This window comes from Eschscholzia californica, unplaced genomic scaffold (genome assembly GCF_041429995.1).
Source record: "Eschscholzia californica isolate CP2 unplaced genomic scaffold, dmEscCali1.0.p SCAF_1, whole genome shotgun sequence".
NCBI lineage: Eukaryota > Viridiplantae > Streptophyta > Magnoliopsida > Ranunculales > Papaveraceae > Eschscholzia > Eschscholzia californica.
Window position 1 is genome coordinate 85,076,130 of NW_028238198.1, and position 14,941 is coordinate 85,091,070.

General features: G+C 36.9%; 2 protein-coding genes across 2 annotated transcripts; both read right to left on the bottom strand.

The window, feature by feature from the left end:
- Positions 1-4,888: 4,888 nt before the first annotated feature.
- On the bottom strand, positions 4,889-7,121 carry LOC147570381 (B3 domain-containing transcription factor VRN1-like). Its single transcript, XM_086656942.1, has 6 exons — positions 6,888-7,121; positions 6,501-6,801; positions 6,307-6,392; positions 5,759-6,206; positions 5,502-5,677; positions 4,889-5,300 (listed from the first exon to the last, which is right to left on the bottom strand). The coding sequence occupies exons 2-6, from the start codon at positions 6,781-6,783 to the stop codon at positions 5,040-5,042; spliced, it is 1,254 nt and encodes a 417-aa protein (XP_086513068.1). The 5' UTR covers positions 6,784-6,801; positions 6,888-7,121; the 3' UTR covers positions 4,889-5,039.
- A 486-nt stretch (positions 7,122-7,607) lies between these two features.
- Positions 7,608-10,692, bottom strand: LOC147570382 (B3 domain-containing transcription factor VRN1-like). The gene is made up of 6 exons (XM_086664446.1): positions 10,615-10,692; positions 10,216-10,516; positions 10,020-10,156; positions 9,447-9,915; positions 9,185-9,360; positions 7,608-8,007 (listed from the first exon to the last, which is right to left on the bottom strand). The coding sequence occupies exons 1-6, from the start codon at positions 10,690-10,692 to the stop codon at positions 7,747-7,749; spliced, it is 1,422 nt and encodes a 473-aa protein (XP_086520572.1). The 3' UTR covers positions 7,608-7,746.
- Positions 10,693-14,941: the final 4,249 nt, after the last annotated feature.

Sequence of the window (14,941 nt, forward strand, 5' to 3'; positions counted from 1 at the left end):
CTTCTCTTGTTGAAGATGAAGATGTCCAGAACCTGTGTGCAATGGTTACTGGAATCGAAGATGTGGCTGAAAAGTTTCAGAATATGAACCTCTGTGCGGTTATTTCTGAAGTTAACCTAGTTGGAAATCCGAAAGAATGGTGGATCGACACTGGAGCCACGAGGCACGTTTGTGCAGATAGAGCCATGTTCTCCACTTATACCAAACTTGAAGAAGGCGAGACACTGTTTATGGGAAACGCCGCAACAAGTCAAGTTCAGGGTAAAGGGAAAGTAATCCTGAAGTTCACTTCAGGAAAAGAAGTAACCCTAAATGACGTCCTGCATGCACCAGACATTCGAAAGAATCTTGTGTCTGGATCGCTCCTTAGCAAGAACGGATTCAAACTTGTATTTGTTTCCGATAATTTTGTTTTATCCAAAAACGGAATGTATGTGGGAAAAGGGTACTTATGTGGGGGGTTCTTTAAATTGAATGTTGCAACTGTAACTCCAAATATTATTAATAAAGAAAAAGCATTAGCTTATGTTGTTGATTCTTGTAATATTTGGCATGAGAGACTAGGTCATGTTCATTATAACTCTTTGAGAAAGTTAATGCACATGGACTTAATACCGAAGTTTGATATTAATTCTTCGAAAAAATGTCAAACGTGTGTAGAGTCTAAATTGACAAAGACTCCTTTTCATTCTGTGGAAAGAAATACAGAACCATTAGAGTTAATTCACAGTGACATGTGATTTAAAAATGGTTCAGACTAGAGGAGGTAAAAAGTATTTTATCACCTTCATAGACGATAGTACAAGATACTGTCACGTTTACTTGCTAAGAAGTAAAGATGAACCAGTAGAGAAATTCAAAATCTATAAGAATGAAGTTGAAAATCAACTTAATCGAAAAATTAAGATTTTGAGAAGCGATAGAGGCGGAGAGTATGAATCCCCTTTCGCTGAAATTTGTGCCGAAAGCGGCATCATTCATCAGACTACTGCTCCTTATACACCTCAACAAAATGGTGTAGCAGAGCGAAAGAATCGAACTCTGAAGGAGATGATGAATGCATTATTACTCAGTTCTGGATTACCTCAGAACTTGTGGGGGGAGGCAATATTGTCGGCCAACTACTTATTAAATAAGTTACCTCACAAGAAAACAGGTAAGATACCTTATGAGTTGTGGAACGGCAGAAAACCATCCTTTAAATTCATTAAAGTGTGGGGGTGTCTAGCCAAAGTCCTGGTGCCTTTACCTAAACGGGTCAAAATAGGACCAAGGACAATAGACTGTATTTTCGTTGGATATGCAGAAAACAGTAGTGTATACAGATTCTTGGTTCACAAGTCTGATATAGAAGATATACATGTGAATACAATCTTAGAATCACGGGACGCCGAATTCTTTGAAAATATATTTCCATGTAAATCTATATCAGAGGAAAAATCTCTGAAAAGAGTTAGAAACGAAGAAAATACAGAAATCTCTTAAAGAGATAAAAATCTAGTAGAGGACAAGTCGGAAGAGCCTCGAAAGAGTAAAAGGGCAAGGGTAGAAAAAACCTTTGGTCCTGATTTTCTAACCTACATGTTAGAAAGTGAGCCTCTAACATATAAAAAAGCTATGTCAACTCTAGAAGATCCTTTTTGGAAAGAGGCAGTGAACAGTGAGATTGAGTCCATTATGAATAACCACACATGGGAGTTAGTAGATCTCCCGATAGGTTGCAAACCATTAGGTTGCAAATGGATCTTCAAAAGGAAATTGAAGACGGATGGATCAATCGACAAGTATAAAGCTAGACTTGTGGCTCAAGGATTCAGACAGAGAGAAGGTCTAGATTATTTCGACACTTACTCTCCTGTTACTCGAATCACGTCAATAAGATTGCTAATCGCGATAGCATCTATCCACAATCTAGAAATACATCAGATGGATGTAAAGACAGCTTTCTTAAATGGACAACTGGAAGAAGAGATCTATATGACTCAACCAGAAGGGTTTGTGGTACCCGGCCAAGAGAATAAAGTGTGTAAGTTAGTAAAGTCGCTTTATGGTTTAAAGCAGGCTCCTAAGCAGTGGCACTTGAAATTTGATCAAGCAATGTTATCAAATGGGTTCAAAATAAATGAGTGTGACAAGTGCGTCTACACTAAGGTCACTGCTAAAGGATGTGTAATCCTATGTCTGTACGTAGATGACATGCTTATTATGGGAGATAATATAGATGTCATAAAAACAACTAAGCAAATGTTGTCGAAGAATTTCGACATGAAAGACTTAGGTAGGGCTGAAGTCATTCTCGGAATAAAAATATCTAGAAGCTCTTCTGGGATAAAATTATCTCAGACTCACTACGTTGAGAAAATTCTAGGAAAATTCAGCAAGAATGATATGAGTTTAGCTCGGACGCCGATAGATCCGACCGTGCATTTGATGGAAAATCGTGGTCAAGGAGTAAACCAGTTAATGTACTCAAAGATTATTGGAAGTCTAATGTACTTGATGAATTGTACACGTCCAGACATAGCCTATTCTGTTAGCAAATTGAGTAGGTTTACTAGCAATCCAAGTAAAGAACATTGGACGGCGATAGTAAGGGTACTCAGGTATTTGAGACAGACTAAAGAGTATGGGCTATTATATACCAAATATCCAGAAGTATTAGAGGGATATGCGGATGCCAACTGGATCTCAGATACTGATGATACCAAGTCAACTAGTGGATACATATTCACACTGGGTGGGGCGGCCATATCATGGAAATCCTCAAAGCAAACATGCATAGCTCGATCGACAATGGATTCCGAATTCATTGCTCTGGATAAAGCAGGAGAAGAGGCAGAGTGGCTGCGACACTTCCTGGAGGACATTCCTATATGGACTAAGCCGGTGCCTGCAATAAAAATACACTGCGATAATCAGGCAGCTATTGCAAGAGCACATAGTAAAATGTATAACGGTAAGTCACGACACATTCGTCGACGACATAACACCGTAAAGCAATTACTCTCAAAAGGAGTCATAACAGTAGATTATGTCAAATCTAAGGATAACCTAGCGGGTCCATTTACAAAAGGGTTACTAGAGAGTTAGTAATTGCTTCATCAAGGGGAATGGGACTTTTGCCTAAAGTAAATGAGTAAAGTCATAACGGAAACCCAACCTATGTGACTGGAGATCCCAAGATGTAGGTTCAACGGGAAAACTGAAGTTATATACTGACTCGAACGGAACACTGAAAGAGATTTATCTCTTACCCATTCCTAGGATGACATCAGTGTTGTCTGCAATGAGAGGTTAAGCGTTAAGCTTTTAATGAATCCGAAAATTTAGAACTTGAGTCTAACGTGAGGTATAGCAGAATACCTTATTATGGATAACCTATATGTGTGCGAACTGATGCCGGTTCTATGAAAAGGTCGTAATGGCCGACTTCTCTAGAGCACACATGAATACCAGGTTGTTCAGGGCCGAAATGAACACAACCGAGAACTTTTGAAAGTAAGGAACTAGCTGTGTGATAGTTACTCGTTGGTTTACAACTCATGGGACCCAGTTCAAGACATAGTTCACTAAGGTCTTTGTAAACCCGATGGCTACTCACTACGGAAGATTCAAAGCCGCAAGCTATCTATCCCGATGCAGCGAAATTGCGCCTCTAACCTCTGTCAATGTCAGTGTGTCAGTCTAGTAAGTCTACATGATAGGAAATCTCGAATATTCATTCATGTGGGGGATTGTTGGAATCGGAGCCGATTTTGGATCGGTTCAAGTCGTCAAACTCAGAAACGAAGCACACCATTGCGTTCGTGTTGTCGAGCTCTTAAGTTTAGACTCAAGAATCACTCAAATCCGATTCCGGATGAATGAGATATTCAAGTTTAAAGTTTGATCGATTTTTGGTTGATTTAGGGACTAAATCGCAATAAGGAAAAGTTGGTTTGCGGGCTATTTACGCAAAGAGGACACGTCCAGATCAGAGGGCCCAAATCCCAGCCGACACGTCTGTTGCTAAAGAAGTAACCCGTCACTTTACTTTCCAACAGATGCGTCCCTAAAACCCAACAGAAGTGTCCCTTATGAATGCATCTATTCGAAACCTATTTATAGGACCCAAATCAACTCCAAATTCCGATCCGGTTTTTTCCAGAGTGTCAAGCATTGTTAGAAGATCATATTAGAGTATCTAAGAGAAAGATTTAGCAGAGTTTTCAAGGAGTTTCATAAGACAAGAAGTTTGGTCCATTTGCATAAGTCAGATGTTAGTATACTTTCAAGTTCGACTGCTTTCTGATTCGAAGTACCATTGAATCGAAAGGTTAATCGTTGTATCCTGGGAGACAAACGCCGGTAACTGTTTGGTACTATACAGGGCGTCAATTGTCTTAAGGAAAGAGGAATACCTCGCCTCGATTAAAAAAAAATTATTCTTCTTCTAATCCTCCGATGTTCTTTTTCTTTTTAGTCTATCTGATTTCTTAATCAAAGACATTCTGATTTTCCAAATCAGAAGTGTGTTGATTTTTTAAAGTAATAAATCAGTAAACACAGAAAGGATACAATTCCTCTTTCCGATCTTAAATCGATAGTGAGATTCGACTACGAATCATCTGTTCTGGATAACAGACATTATCGGTTAGAAATACGAAAGATATTGAGTTGTTTTATTCCTTAGTTTTTCTCCATTAATTTGGAAAGAAAGTGTTTTTGATTAATTTACAAATAAAATCAAAGTAGTAACCAGTTTCACCAGTGATTCGGTTATAGACTCGCTGAGTCAACTCGTTGAATCGGTACACCGAAACCAACAACTTGAGGGTGGGATATCTCCTTATTATAGTTAGATATTTGACTAGTCTGAAATCATTGTAGGCCATCGGACACAGAGATTTAGAAATAGCCTAAGGTAATTTTTTTTATGCAACTTCAGCTCTAAACCAACATCTCTTGAGGAAAGCTTAAATACGAAATACAAACAATTAAGCTAGAAATTACATCATGTCTTCTTCTAGTAAGCTTCCATATGTTTACACTAATATAAGCTATACTTCTTCATCTTCTGAGACTCGAATGATAGAAACATTGATCTTGAAGTTCTTGATATCAACCAGCTCCCATATACAAACATCGCCTTCAGCCAAACGATTGTCTAGCACAAAACTATTCCATCCCCTTGTTACACAACATGCATACCTCGCAAAGTTCATATAGATGTACCAAGTTCTTCCATCAGGAACCTGAAGAATGAGACTGGACGGTCTTCTATGATACAAGTACAAGTTCACGAAGTGACTAGGTATACGCTGCCAACAAAACAAAGATATTTTTCATAAATTTTTAGAAGGAAGTATGTGTATAAGATGAACTGTAATATAGAGATAGGCTATCACAGACGAGCCTATCTCCCTCGTGTATAAACTATATTTTGGTATCATTTAACCTCAAGATCACACAACTAAGAAGCACACACAAGAAGTTGGGTCTTGAAGTTAAAAGCTAGTTACCAGATTAAAGTTTTTAGACACATAAGATGGCCACATAGTAATCATGCAAAAAGGATACTTGGACACAAAAGCTTTAGATGATTCAAATCCTCTTCCTTTGACTCCCCTCATCTTTTCACAAGTAACACCAACACTTCCATTTGTTTCCTTCTCTTCATTGAAAGAACCATCTCTACCTGCAGTTTTCTTGTACTTTAATTAAACGGCAAGACGTTAACCAAAACGACTAAAGCACGAGATCGTCAAAGAAAACTTACCATATTCATTATAGCTTTCATCATCAGAATGAATTGAAATTACTTCGAGTTCATCTTCAAAAGTAGTAAAATTCATTACTCCTTTAGAGTCAAATTGATGCGATTCATTCTTCTTATCATGAGTATAGCTTGTCTTTAGGCCTTGACTACATTCATCCTCGTCCGTTAACATTGTTGTTGATGATTTCGCTGTTCCTTTGTCTCGAAAGATGCTAACACGGACATAAACCATATTGCCCTTTCTTCCATCATATTCGAAAAGAAATTCATCGCCCGCTTTTACATTATTTCCTTTGCAAAATTGAGCCCATCCATCGGACATATCAAGACGACTGTCTCTTCTTTTTATCAATTTAACAGGCCATGGATTCCCCTTGGGATCCTCAAGCATCAAGTTGTACTTCTTAGTGAAAAGACCAGTCTTTTTACCAAAAGCCCATGGAATAGTCTGCATTTATTCAAACAAAATCACAAATTTCAATAGTCCCTAGTATTAATCTTACACAAGTCAAGAAGGAGAAATGGACATTAACAAAAATTAAACTCACCATACGACATGTTCTCCAATCCCTCGATTTACCACTAAAATTTGGATGACGTTTCGTTTCATCTTTCGAAAGTTCTCCTACTTTTCCTTCTTTATCCACAGTAGTTAGCTCAAGATTTTCATTCCTCAAATGTAGAGCTAAAATGAAAATTAAAATAGTTACTTAATAGGTTAGAGTTTAACATTTCAGATTACCTCCTTTTTCTTTCTCGACACAAGAGATTGGTGTCTCGTCGTTCAAATTCAACTCTTTTTCGCAAGCATTTCTTCCAAATATTTTGACTCTAAACTTCGAATACGCGTAGTACTTGAAAACTAAGAAATCTCCAAACTCTAAAGAATGTGGATCCACGAAGTCTTCCCAACCATCACAAAAGAACAAGTCCTTGTCAACTTCCTTAACTTGTATTGTCCAAGATTTTTTAGTTGGAGTTTCGAGGGTGAATTGAGATGGTAACTTTCCGTCGAAATGCTTCATAAAACCCGACGGTATTCGCTATACAAGATATGTAGTTTAATCAACTGATAATAAGAAAAAACTTGAACTATTGGAAAGAGTAAATTAAAAGTAGTATTACTTACTAGTTTCTTATCAAAATCTGAAGCAATTAACACTTTGAAGAAAGATGGGGTTTTACTACTACTACTAGATTTTGTTACTTCAAGATGAGAATTGGAACAATAGTTATAGGAGGCTGTAAATCTGATGAGATGTTGGGTTTTACTTTAGGTATGAAGGCAATGATGAGTTCATATACTTTGGGTTCTTGATGTGATCTTTTGACTCTTCTTCTTCTTCTCGACCTGAATGAAAGTTGTTGAGAAGGTATTACTATCTTATTTAATACCTTGATTCCCGAGAAATCAGGTTCTATTTGGTCTCTATTAATATCTTAATTATGGTATACTAATGAACTTTAGCCCTTTGGTTATACTTTGGGAGTGATTTTTGGCTTGGGGCTTGGGCCAAGTGGTTCATTTCTAGACAATTTATCCATCACTTTGGCTAACATTGTTTAGGGCACTTTTGGGCACACTTTTGTAGTGACTTTTGTTAATTAACATTGTTTTGGCCACTTTTAGCCACGCTTTTGCCATCGCTTTTGTCAACATGGTTTAGGTCACTTTTGGCAACGCTTTTGGAGTGACTTTTGATGACATTTTGTTTTGTCAAAAATTAGATGCATCAAGTCGCACATGCGAGTTAACTTGAGGGTGGAATATCTCCCTATTATAGTTTGATGCCTCGACGATCTGAAAACATAGTTGGTCATCCGACCTAAAATCGTAGAAATAACTTCCTAAGGTAATGACTATTTTATGTCAACTTTAGGTTTACATCAACATCTATCGAGAAAAGCTTAATTACGAAAACAAACTATTGAGCTAGAAATTATATCCTATCTTCTAGTAAGCTGACATACTTTTACAATTATATAAGCTATAATTCTTCATCTTCTGAGACTCGAATGATAGAAACATTGATCTTGAAATTTTTGATATCAACCATCTCCAAAATACATACATCGCCTTCAACCAAATGATTGTCTAGCACAAATTGAGTCCAGCCCCTTGTTAGATGACAAGCATACATTGCAAAATTCGTACGGACATACCACATTCTTCCATCAGGAACCTGAAGAATGAGACTGGACGGGTTCTTATGATACAGGTAGAGGTTGGCGAAGTGACTAGGTATTCGCTGCCAACAAAACAATATGTTTTTCATAAATTTACTAGAAGGAAATATGTTTATAAGATAAACTGTAGTCGAGAGATAGGCTAACATATCTCCCCATGGGCATATTTACAGGGAGACTAATCATGGCTCTAGCATGGTTAGATTCAATATCACAAACATGAGCTAATAAGATTTGTGTAGCTTAGCTGGTCCAACATTATGTAGTCCTCCTAGTCCTAATAGGATACTGCTAGTTCGAGTTTTCTCACTAGTTTTTTTTCATGCTCACGTTACAAGCTAGCCAGAGCCAGACCAGAGGCGGAGCTGTTAGTGGGCTGAGCCGGGCTGCAGCCCGGGTCAACCCACTAACATCCTAAAGAAAACCTACCTTATATCATTTGTTTGGTTTGGTTGAAGTGATCAAATACCTCTCAACTGTCATTGCTAATAGCATTGAGGAGTTTCGGTCCCACCATTCTTCTTCTTTGAATCAGAAACTTATTATTTTATTGAATATAAGGGTGCGTTTGTTTTGGGATGATTTATGTATGTACAATATATATTTTTTTCTTAGAAATTAGATTAAATCTTATTTGAAGCTAACACAAATCTTTTCTAAAGTAATTCTTCTTTTTACACATATCCAATGTAATTATATGAACTTTTTTGTTTACACGAAAATGAGGTTTCCGACAACTTTTCTTATTTTAAGTTTTCTTATACTAAATTTAAAAATTTCTCTTGTTACGGATATACAATTTCAGTTCCAGCTATAACTATCTAATATTTCCATGTAGTTTGTCTAGTTTGAATGATGTCGTAATCTCGTCGATATGTGTCACCATTTTCATATTTTTTTGAATTCTTAATACAAAAGATATTTTTTTTTGAACACTGATTTTCAGCCCGGGTTTACTCTAAATCCTGGCTACGCCTCTGAGCCAGACATAACTTTGGATCCTGGCTCCATCCTTGTATCTCCCTCTTTAATAAACTATATGTTGGTATTATTTAACTTCGTTATCACATAACTAAGAGACATACACTTAGCAAGATATAATGTTCGAAACTAGCACCCCCACCACACGAGGCTGAAGATAACTCGACGGTCCTAACAAAACGTGCTCTAAACCATTCAAAGCCCCTTGGGCCCAACTCTCGTAGAGGAAGGGGTTAGGTTTTGAAGTTAAAGGCTTACCAGACTAAATCTGTTAGACACATAAGAAGGCCTCATGGTAATCATGCAGAAAGGATACTTGGACACAAAAGCTTTAGATGATTCAAATTCTCTTTCTTTGACTTCCCTCATCTTTCCACAAGTAACACCAACACTTCCATTTGTTTCCTTCTCTTGATTGAAAAAACCATCTCTACCTGCACTTCTCTTATACTTCAATCAAACGGCAAGACGGTGACCAAAACAATATAAGCATGAGACGAGATTGTCGAAGAAAACTTACCATATTCATTAGAACTTTCACTATCAGAATGAATTGAAATTACGTTGAGTTCATCGTCAAAAGTAGTAAAATTTATTCCTCCTTTAGATGAAATTCGATGCGATTCAATTTTCTTACCAAAATCTTTGTCATGACAACTATCATGAGTAGAGGTCTTCTTATGGACTTGACTACATTCATCCTTGTTAGTAAACATTTCTGTTGGTTTCACCGTTCCTTTTACTCGAAAGATGCTAACACAGACGTAAACCGTATTGCCTTTTCTTCCATTATATTCGAAAAGAAATTTATCGCCCGTTTCTACATTATTTCCTCTGCAAAATTGAACCCATCCAATGGTCATATCAAGACGTCTGTCTCTTCTTTTTGTTAATTTAACAGGCCATCTGTTCCCCTTGGGATCCTCAAGCACCAATTTGTAATTGTTAGTGAAAAGACCAGTCTCTTCACCAAAAGCCCTTGGAATAGTCTGCATTTATTCAAACAAAATCACAAAAATTTCAATAATCCCGAGTATTAATCTAACATCAAGTCAAGAAGGAGAAATCTGACATTAACAAAAATAAAACTCACCATACGATTTTTTCTCGAATCCGTATATTTACCACTAAAATTTGGAAGACGCTTTGTGTTATCTTTCGGAACTTCTCCTACTTTTCCTACCATGCCCACAGTAGTTAGCTTAAGATTTGCATTCCTCAAACATAGGGCTAAAATCAGAATCAAAATAGTACTTAAAAGATTAGAGTTTAAATTTTCAGATAATTACCTCTTTTTCCTTTCTTGGCATGAGAGATTGGTGCTTCGTCTTTCAAATTCAACTCTTTTTCACAAGCATTTTTTCCAAATATTTTGACTCTAAATTTTGAATACGCGTAGTACTTGAAAACTACAAAATCCCCTAACTCTAAAGAATGTTGATCCACAAAGTCTTCCCAACCATCACACAGGAACAAGTCCTTGTCAACCACTTTCACTTGTATTCTCCAAGATCTTTTACTTGGACTTTTGAGGATGAATTGAGAAGGTAACTTTCCATCGAAATGCTTCATAAAAGCCGATGGTATTCGCTATACAAGATATAAATAATTTAGTCTAACATAAATCAATATATAAATAAGAAAAAAACTTGAACTATTGGAAAGAGTAAATTAGAAGTACTACTTACTAGTTTCTTATCAAAATCTGAAGCTATTAGCACTTTGAAGAAAGATGGATTTTTAGTACTACTACTAGATTCTCTCATTTTGTTACTTCAAAATGAGTATTGAAATAGTTTCAGAAGGCTGTAAATCTGATTAGAGGTTGGTTTTTACTGTATTTATAAACAAGAAGAAGAAGAAGAAGAAAATGCTTACCTAACAACTACCTCTCATATTCTCCGGGCATGACTGAAATATTAAATAGGTCACTTAAAGCTGAAATCTTATTGACTAGTAATTCTTGCCATTAATAATTTTGGTCCTGTTAAATATGGGCCTAAATCACATGTTCAAAAATCGAAAATTGAGTAACCATTTTTTGTTAATGCCATTAGGGTTATGTAATTCATTGTTAGGTATATAAAAATGAGGCTAATTGGGATCCTAAGCCTTTACAATTTGAATGAAGGATTCATACTTAGATGTTAATAGAAATTTGTACCCGCAAAAATAAACAATTTCAACGTTTTTGGTCTCATTTGCAACACTTTCCCAGTTGCATTTTGTTGTGCTTTTCTGATCAATCTGGACAAAGATGTTGATGTCACTTCTGGCTGTTTAGAGTAACAATTCTAATATCACTTCGGCGACGGTTTTGAGCCCCACTTTTCGCGACCTGTTGGACTCAGCTTTGGCAATGTTTTTTATGTAACTTTTCCTCACCCTTTTGATGTCTGTTTTGACAATGTTATGGTGCTGACTCTCTGTAACGCCTCTGTAAAGCTTTTGTGGTGCCTCTTTAGGGAGCTTTCACTTTCGGTAACACTCTTCGGTCACTTCTGTTATTATAGGCGTTCTTATTGTGCATGAAATGTAATTTGGACAGTTATAGAATTAACAGTGAGAGCCGAATATCAGCAGGTACTCATTTTATACTCCAAATGGAAAAAACGAAAATAGATGGGATACTAAAGTTTAGAGACATAATAGATGATACTTGACTTTCCCCTCTAAAGCAATGGTGCTCAACTTGCAGTATTTAGACTCAAAATTGATCAAATCTCTCTTCTCACACTTAACAGCAGCATCAACTCCATTTTCCCAGTACGTCCTGGTAATTCATCCTGTTTTCGGATTCTCTCTCATATTCATTTACAAGCTTTGGGTGTTTATTTTTTGATCGACAATTTGGGTGTTAAATTCTTGAAGATTTTTTTCGATTCTGTCTCATTTGATTCTCTTGAACACTTGGAGTATGACTCGAGGGTATATGGTAGCATTTGTTGGATGAAATATGCAGCAAGATCACCTTCGAATTTCGATCTCTCATAGTATTCTCTAAATTCTAATAAGTGTTGTTTATGAATGAACATATACTTGAATTTCGAAAGGGTATACTTCAAACCTATTTGAAAGAGTGATGGTTGTTGTAAGAAATTCCAACCCCTATTTTATTTCAATCAATTCTAAATTGTGATTACAACTTCTATTTATACTAGTAATGAAGAAGAAGAAGAGAGAAAGAAAGAAGATCTGTTATTATAACTGATTTAGTTATAATAACAGATTTAGTTTTAACAAACTAAAACAGTTTAGTAACTAATCTTGTTGTTTTATTATTTCAACTTAGCTGACTCGAGAGAGCTTTCAGATAAATGGATTTGCTGACTTTGCTGACTTGTGGCTGCCTTCAGACATGACTGACTTTGACCAGGAGAACCAAGAGGACTACGACCAGGACTTGACCAGGACTTGACTTATAGTCAAGATGCTTTGACTGGTCCACATATAAAAGGATGAGTTAGAAAACCCTAACTCATTTCTCATCTATTAGAAACCCTAGCCTCTCGTCTGTGCGAAACTTCCCTTCTCTTCTGTTCGAAACCCTAGCTCCTTCTTCATGTAATAGCTACTGTTAACAGCCCCCCTCAAACTCATGGTGAAGATGAAAGATGATCCATGAGTTTGCTTCGTAAACGAGCAAAAACTTCGAGTGATAGCCCCTTTGTAAAGATATCCGCAAGCTGTTCTGTTGTGGAAACATGAAGAACTTGAACTGATCCATCAGCCACTAGATCTCGAACATAATGAAAGTCAACCTCAATATGCTTGGTGCGAGCATGGAAAATGGGATTCGAAGCGAGATATTTGGCACTGATGTTGTCACAGAACAACTGAAAGGGCTTTTGTAATGAACATTTGAGTTCATTCATCAGGTATGAAACCCAAACTAATTCTGTGGCTGTGGTAGATAAAGATTTATATTCTGCTTCTGTAGATGATTTCGCAACAGTTGCCTGTTTCTTTGAACTCCATGATATTAGGTTAGAACCTAGAAAAACACAAAAACCACCTGTAGACTTTCGAGAGTCTGGACACCCAGCCCAGTCTGAGTCTGAGTAAGCAGTAAGTTGAGTAATATTGCTAGGGGCTAATCGAATACCAGAACCCACAGACCCTTTTAAGTATATCAAAATCTTTTTGACTAGAACCAGATGAGAAGATGTGGGTTTATGCATAAACTGAGCTGTATAGTTTACTGCATATGAAATATCTGGTCTTGTTAAGGTTAGATACTGAAGAGCACCAACCAAGCTCCTATACTCAGTAGGACTAGGTAGTTCATCACCATCTGAAATTGAAAGTCTCTGACCACTAGAAACAGGTAGCTTAGATGGCTTGCAATCTAGTAAAGATGCCTTTTGAAGAAGTTGTAATGTATATTTTTGTTGTGTTAATAGTATACCTGGTTTAGAAGACCCTTGAGAGACCTCAATACCCAAAAAATAAGCTAGAGGTCCTAAGTCCTTCATCTTGAATGTACCACTAAGATCACTGATTAACTTGTTGATGAGAGGCAGTGAGCTGCCTGTGAGAATAATGTCATCAACATACAATAACAGTACTATCATCTCTGAATCTTTATGAAGTATGAACATGGAATGATCTGTCCTGCTTTTGTGAAAGCCATAATGGTAGAGAAATGTGGCAAACCTATTAAACCATGCCCTAGGAGCCTGTTTAAGGCCATATAAGGCTTTATGAAGGTGACAAACATGAGACTCTTTATCTGGTTGCACAAAGCCAGGAGGCTGAACCATAAACACTGCCTCATCCAAAATTCCATGAAGGAATGCATTTGACACATCTAATTGTCTTATATGCCATGATTTTGTTACTGCCAAAGAGAGAATCAATCTTATAGTGGTAGCCTTGACAACAGGACTAAAGGTCTCTGAGAAATCCACACCTTCTTGTTGATGAAATCCTTTTGCTACTAACCTTGCTTTATATCTTTCTATAGTGCCATCACTTTTCTGTTTGAGCTTGTATACCCATTTGCAGCCTAATACATTCATTGTACTTTGATATGGAACTAATGACCAAGTTTTATTTTCCTGCAATGCCATGTATTCTTCTTGCATAGCCTGACACCATTCTTTCTGTTTGGCTGCCTCTTTATATGTGGTTGGTTCAGTGGGTAGTTTTAGAATGGAGAGATAGGCTACATTGAGAGTGTGAGATGATGAGTAGTGAGCCACAAAATCAGTGGGTAGGTTTTTATGCTTGATAATACCATTTCTACCTCTAGTTATTATTTGCTCAGTTTGTGGTTGAACTTGAGAGATAGCTGGTGTACTAATAGTATTGTTAGGTGTCCCTATCTCTTGAGCAGACAACTCCCTTGAGTTTGAATTAGCTGGTGAACTAGTACTAGGACTAGATGTACCTAATTCAGGCTGTAAGGACTGAGTAGTGATAAGAGAGGGCAGAGGTAATGAAATGAAAGGCTCTGAACTCTGATCACAACTAGACTTGTTCTTATGGATGTTGGTGTATGGAAAACTACCTTCATTAAAAGTAACATGTCTAGAAATATATAGTCTTTTGGTGGTAGGATCAAAGCACCTATATCCCTTGTGCTCATTACTATACCCCAAAAAGACACATTTCACACTCTTAGGACTGAGCTTGTCTTTTCTAAGCTCTCCTAGATGAGGATAACAAGCACACCCAAAGATCCTCAAGTTGGAATAATCAGGAACAACATGAAACAATACTTCAAATGGTGACATACCTTGAAGAGTTGGAGTAGGCAGTCTGTTTATGATATAGACAGCAGTATTGAATGCATCAAACCAAAGAGACTTAGGTAAAGAACAATGAAAAGATAGAGTATTTCCTAACTCTGTTATGTGTCTATGTTTTCTTTCTGCTTTCCCATTCTGTTGGGGAGTGTATGGGCAAGAACTCCTAAAGATAATGCCATTAGAGTCTAAAAAGGATCTGAAATCCCCTTTCTGTAATTCAGGGGCTCCATCAGATTGAAAATAAACAATCTTTACCTTGAGT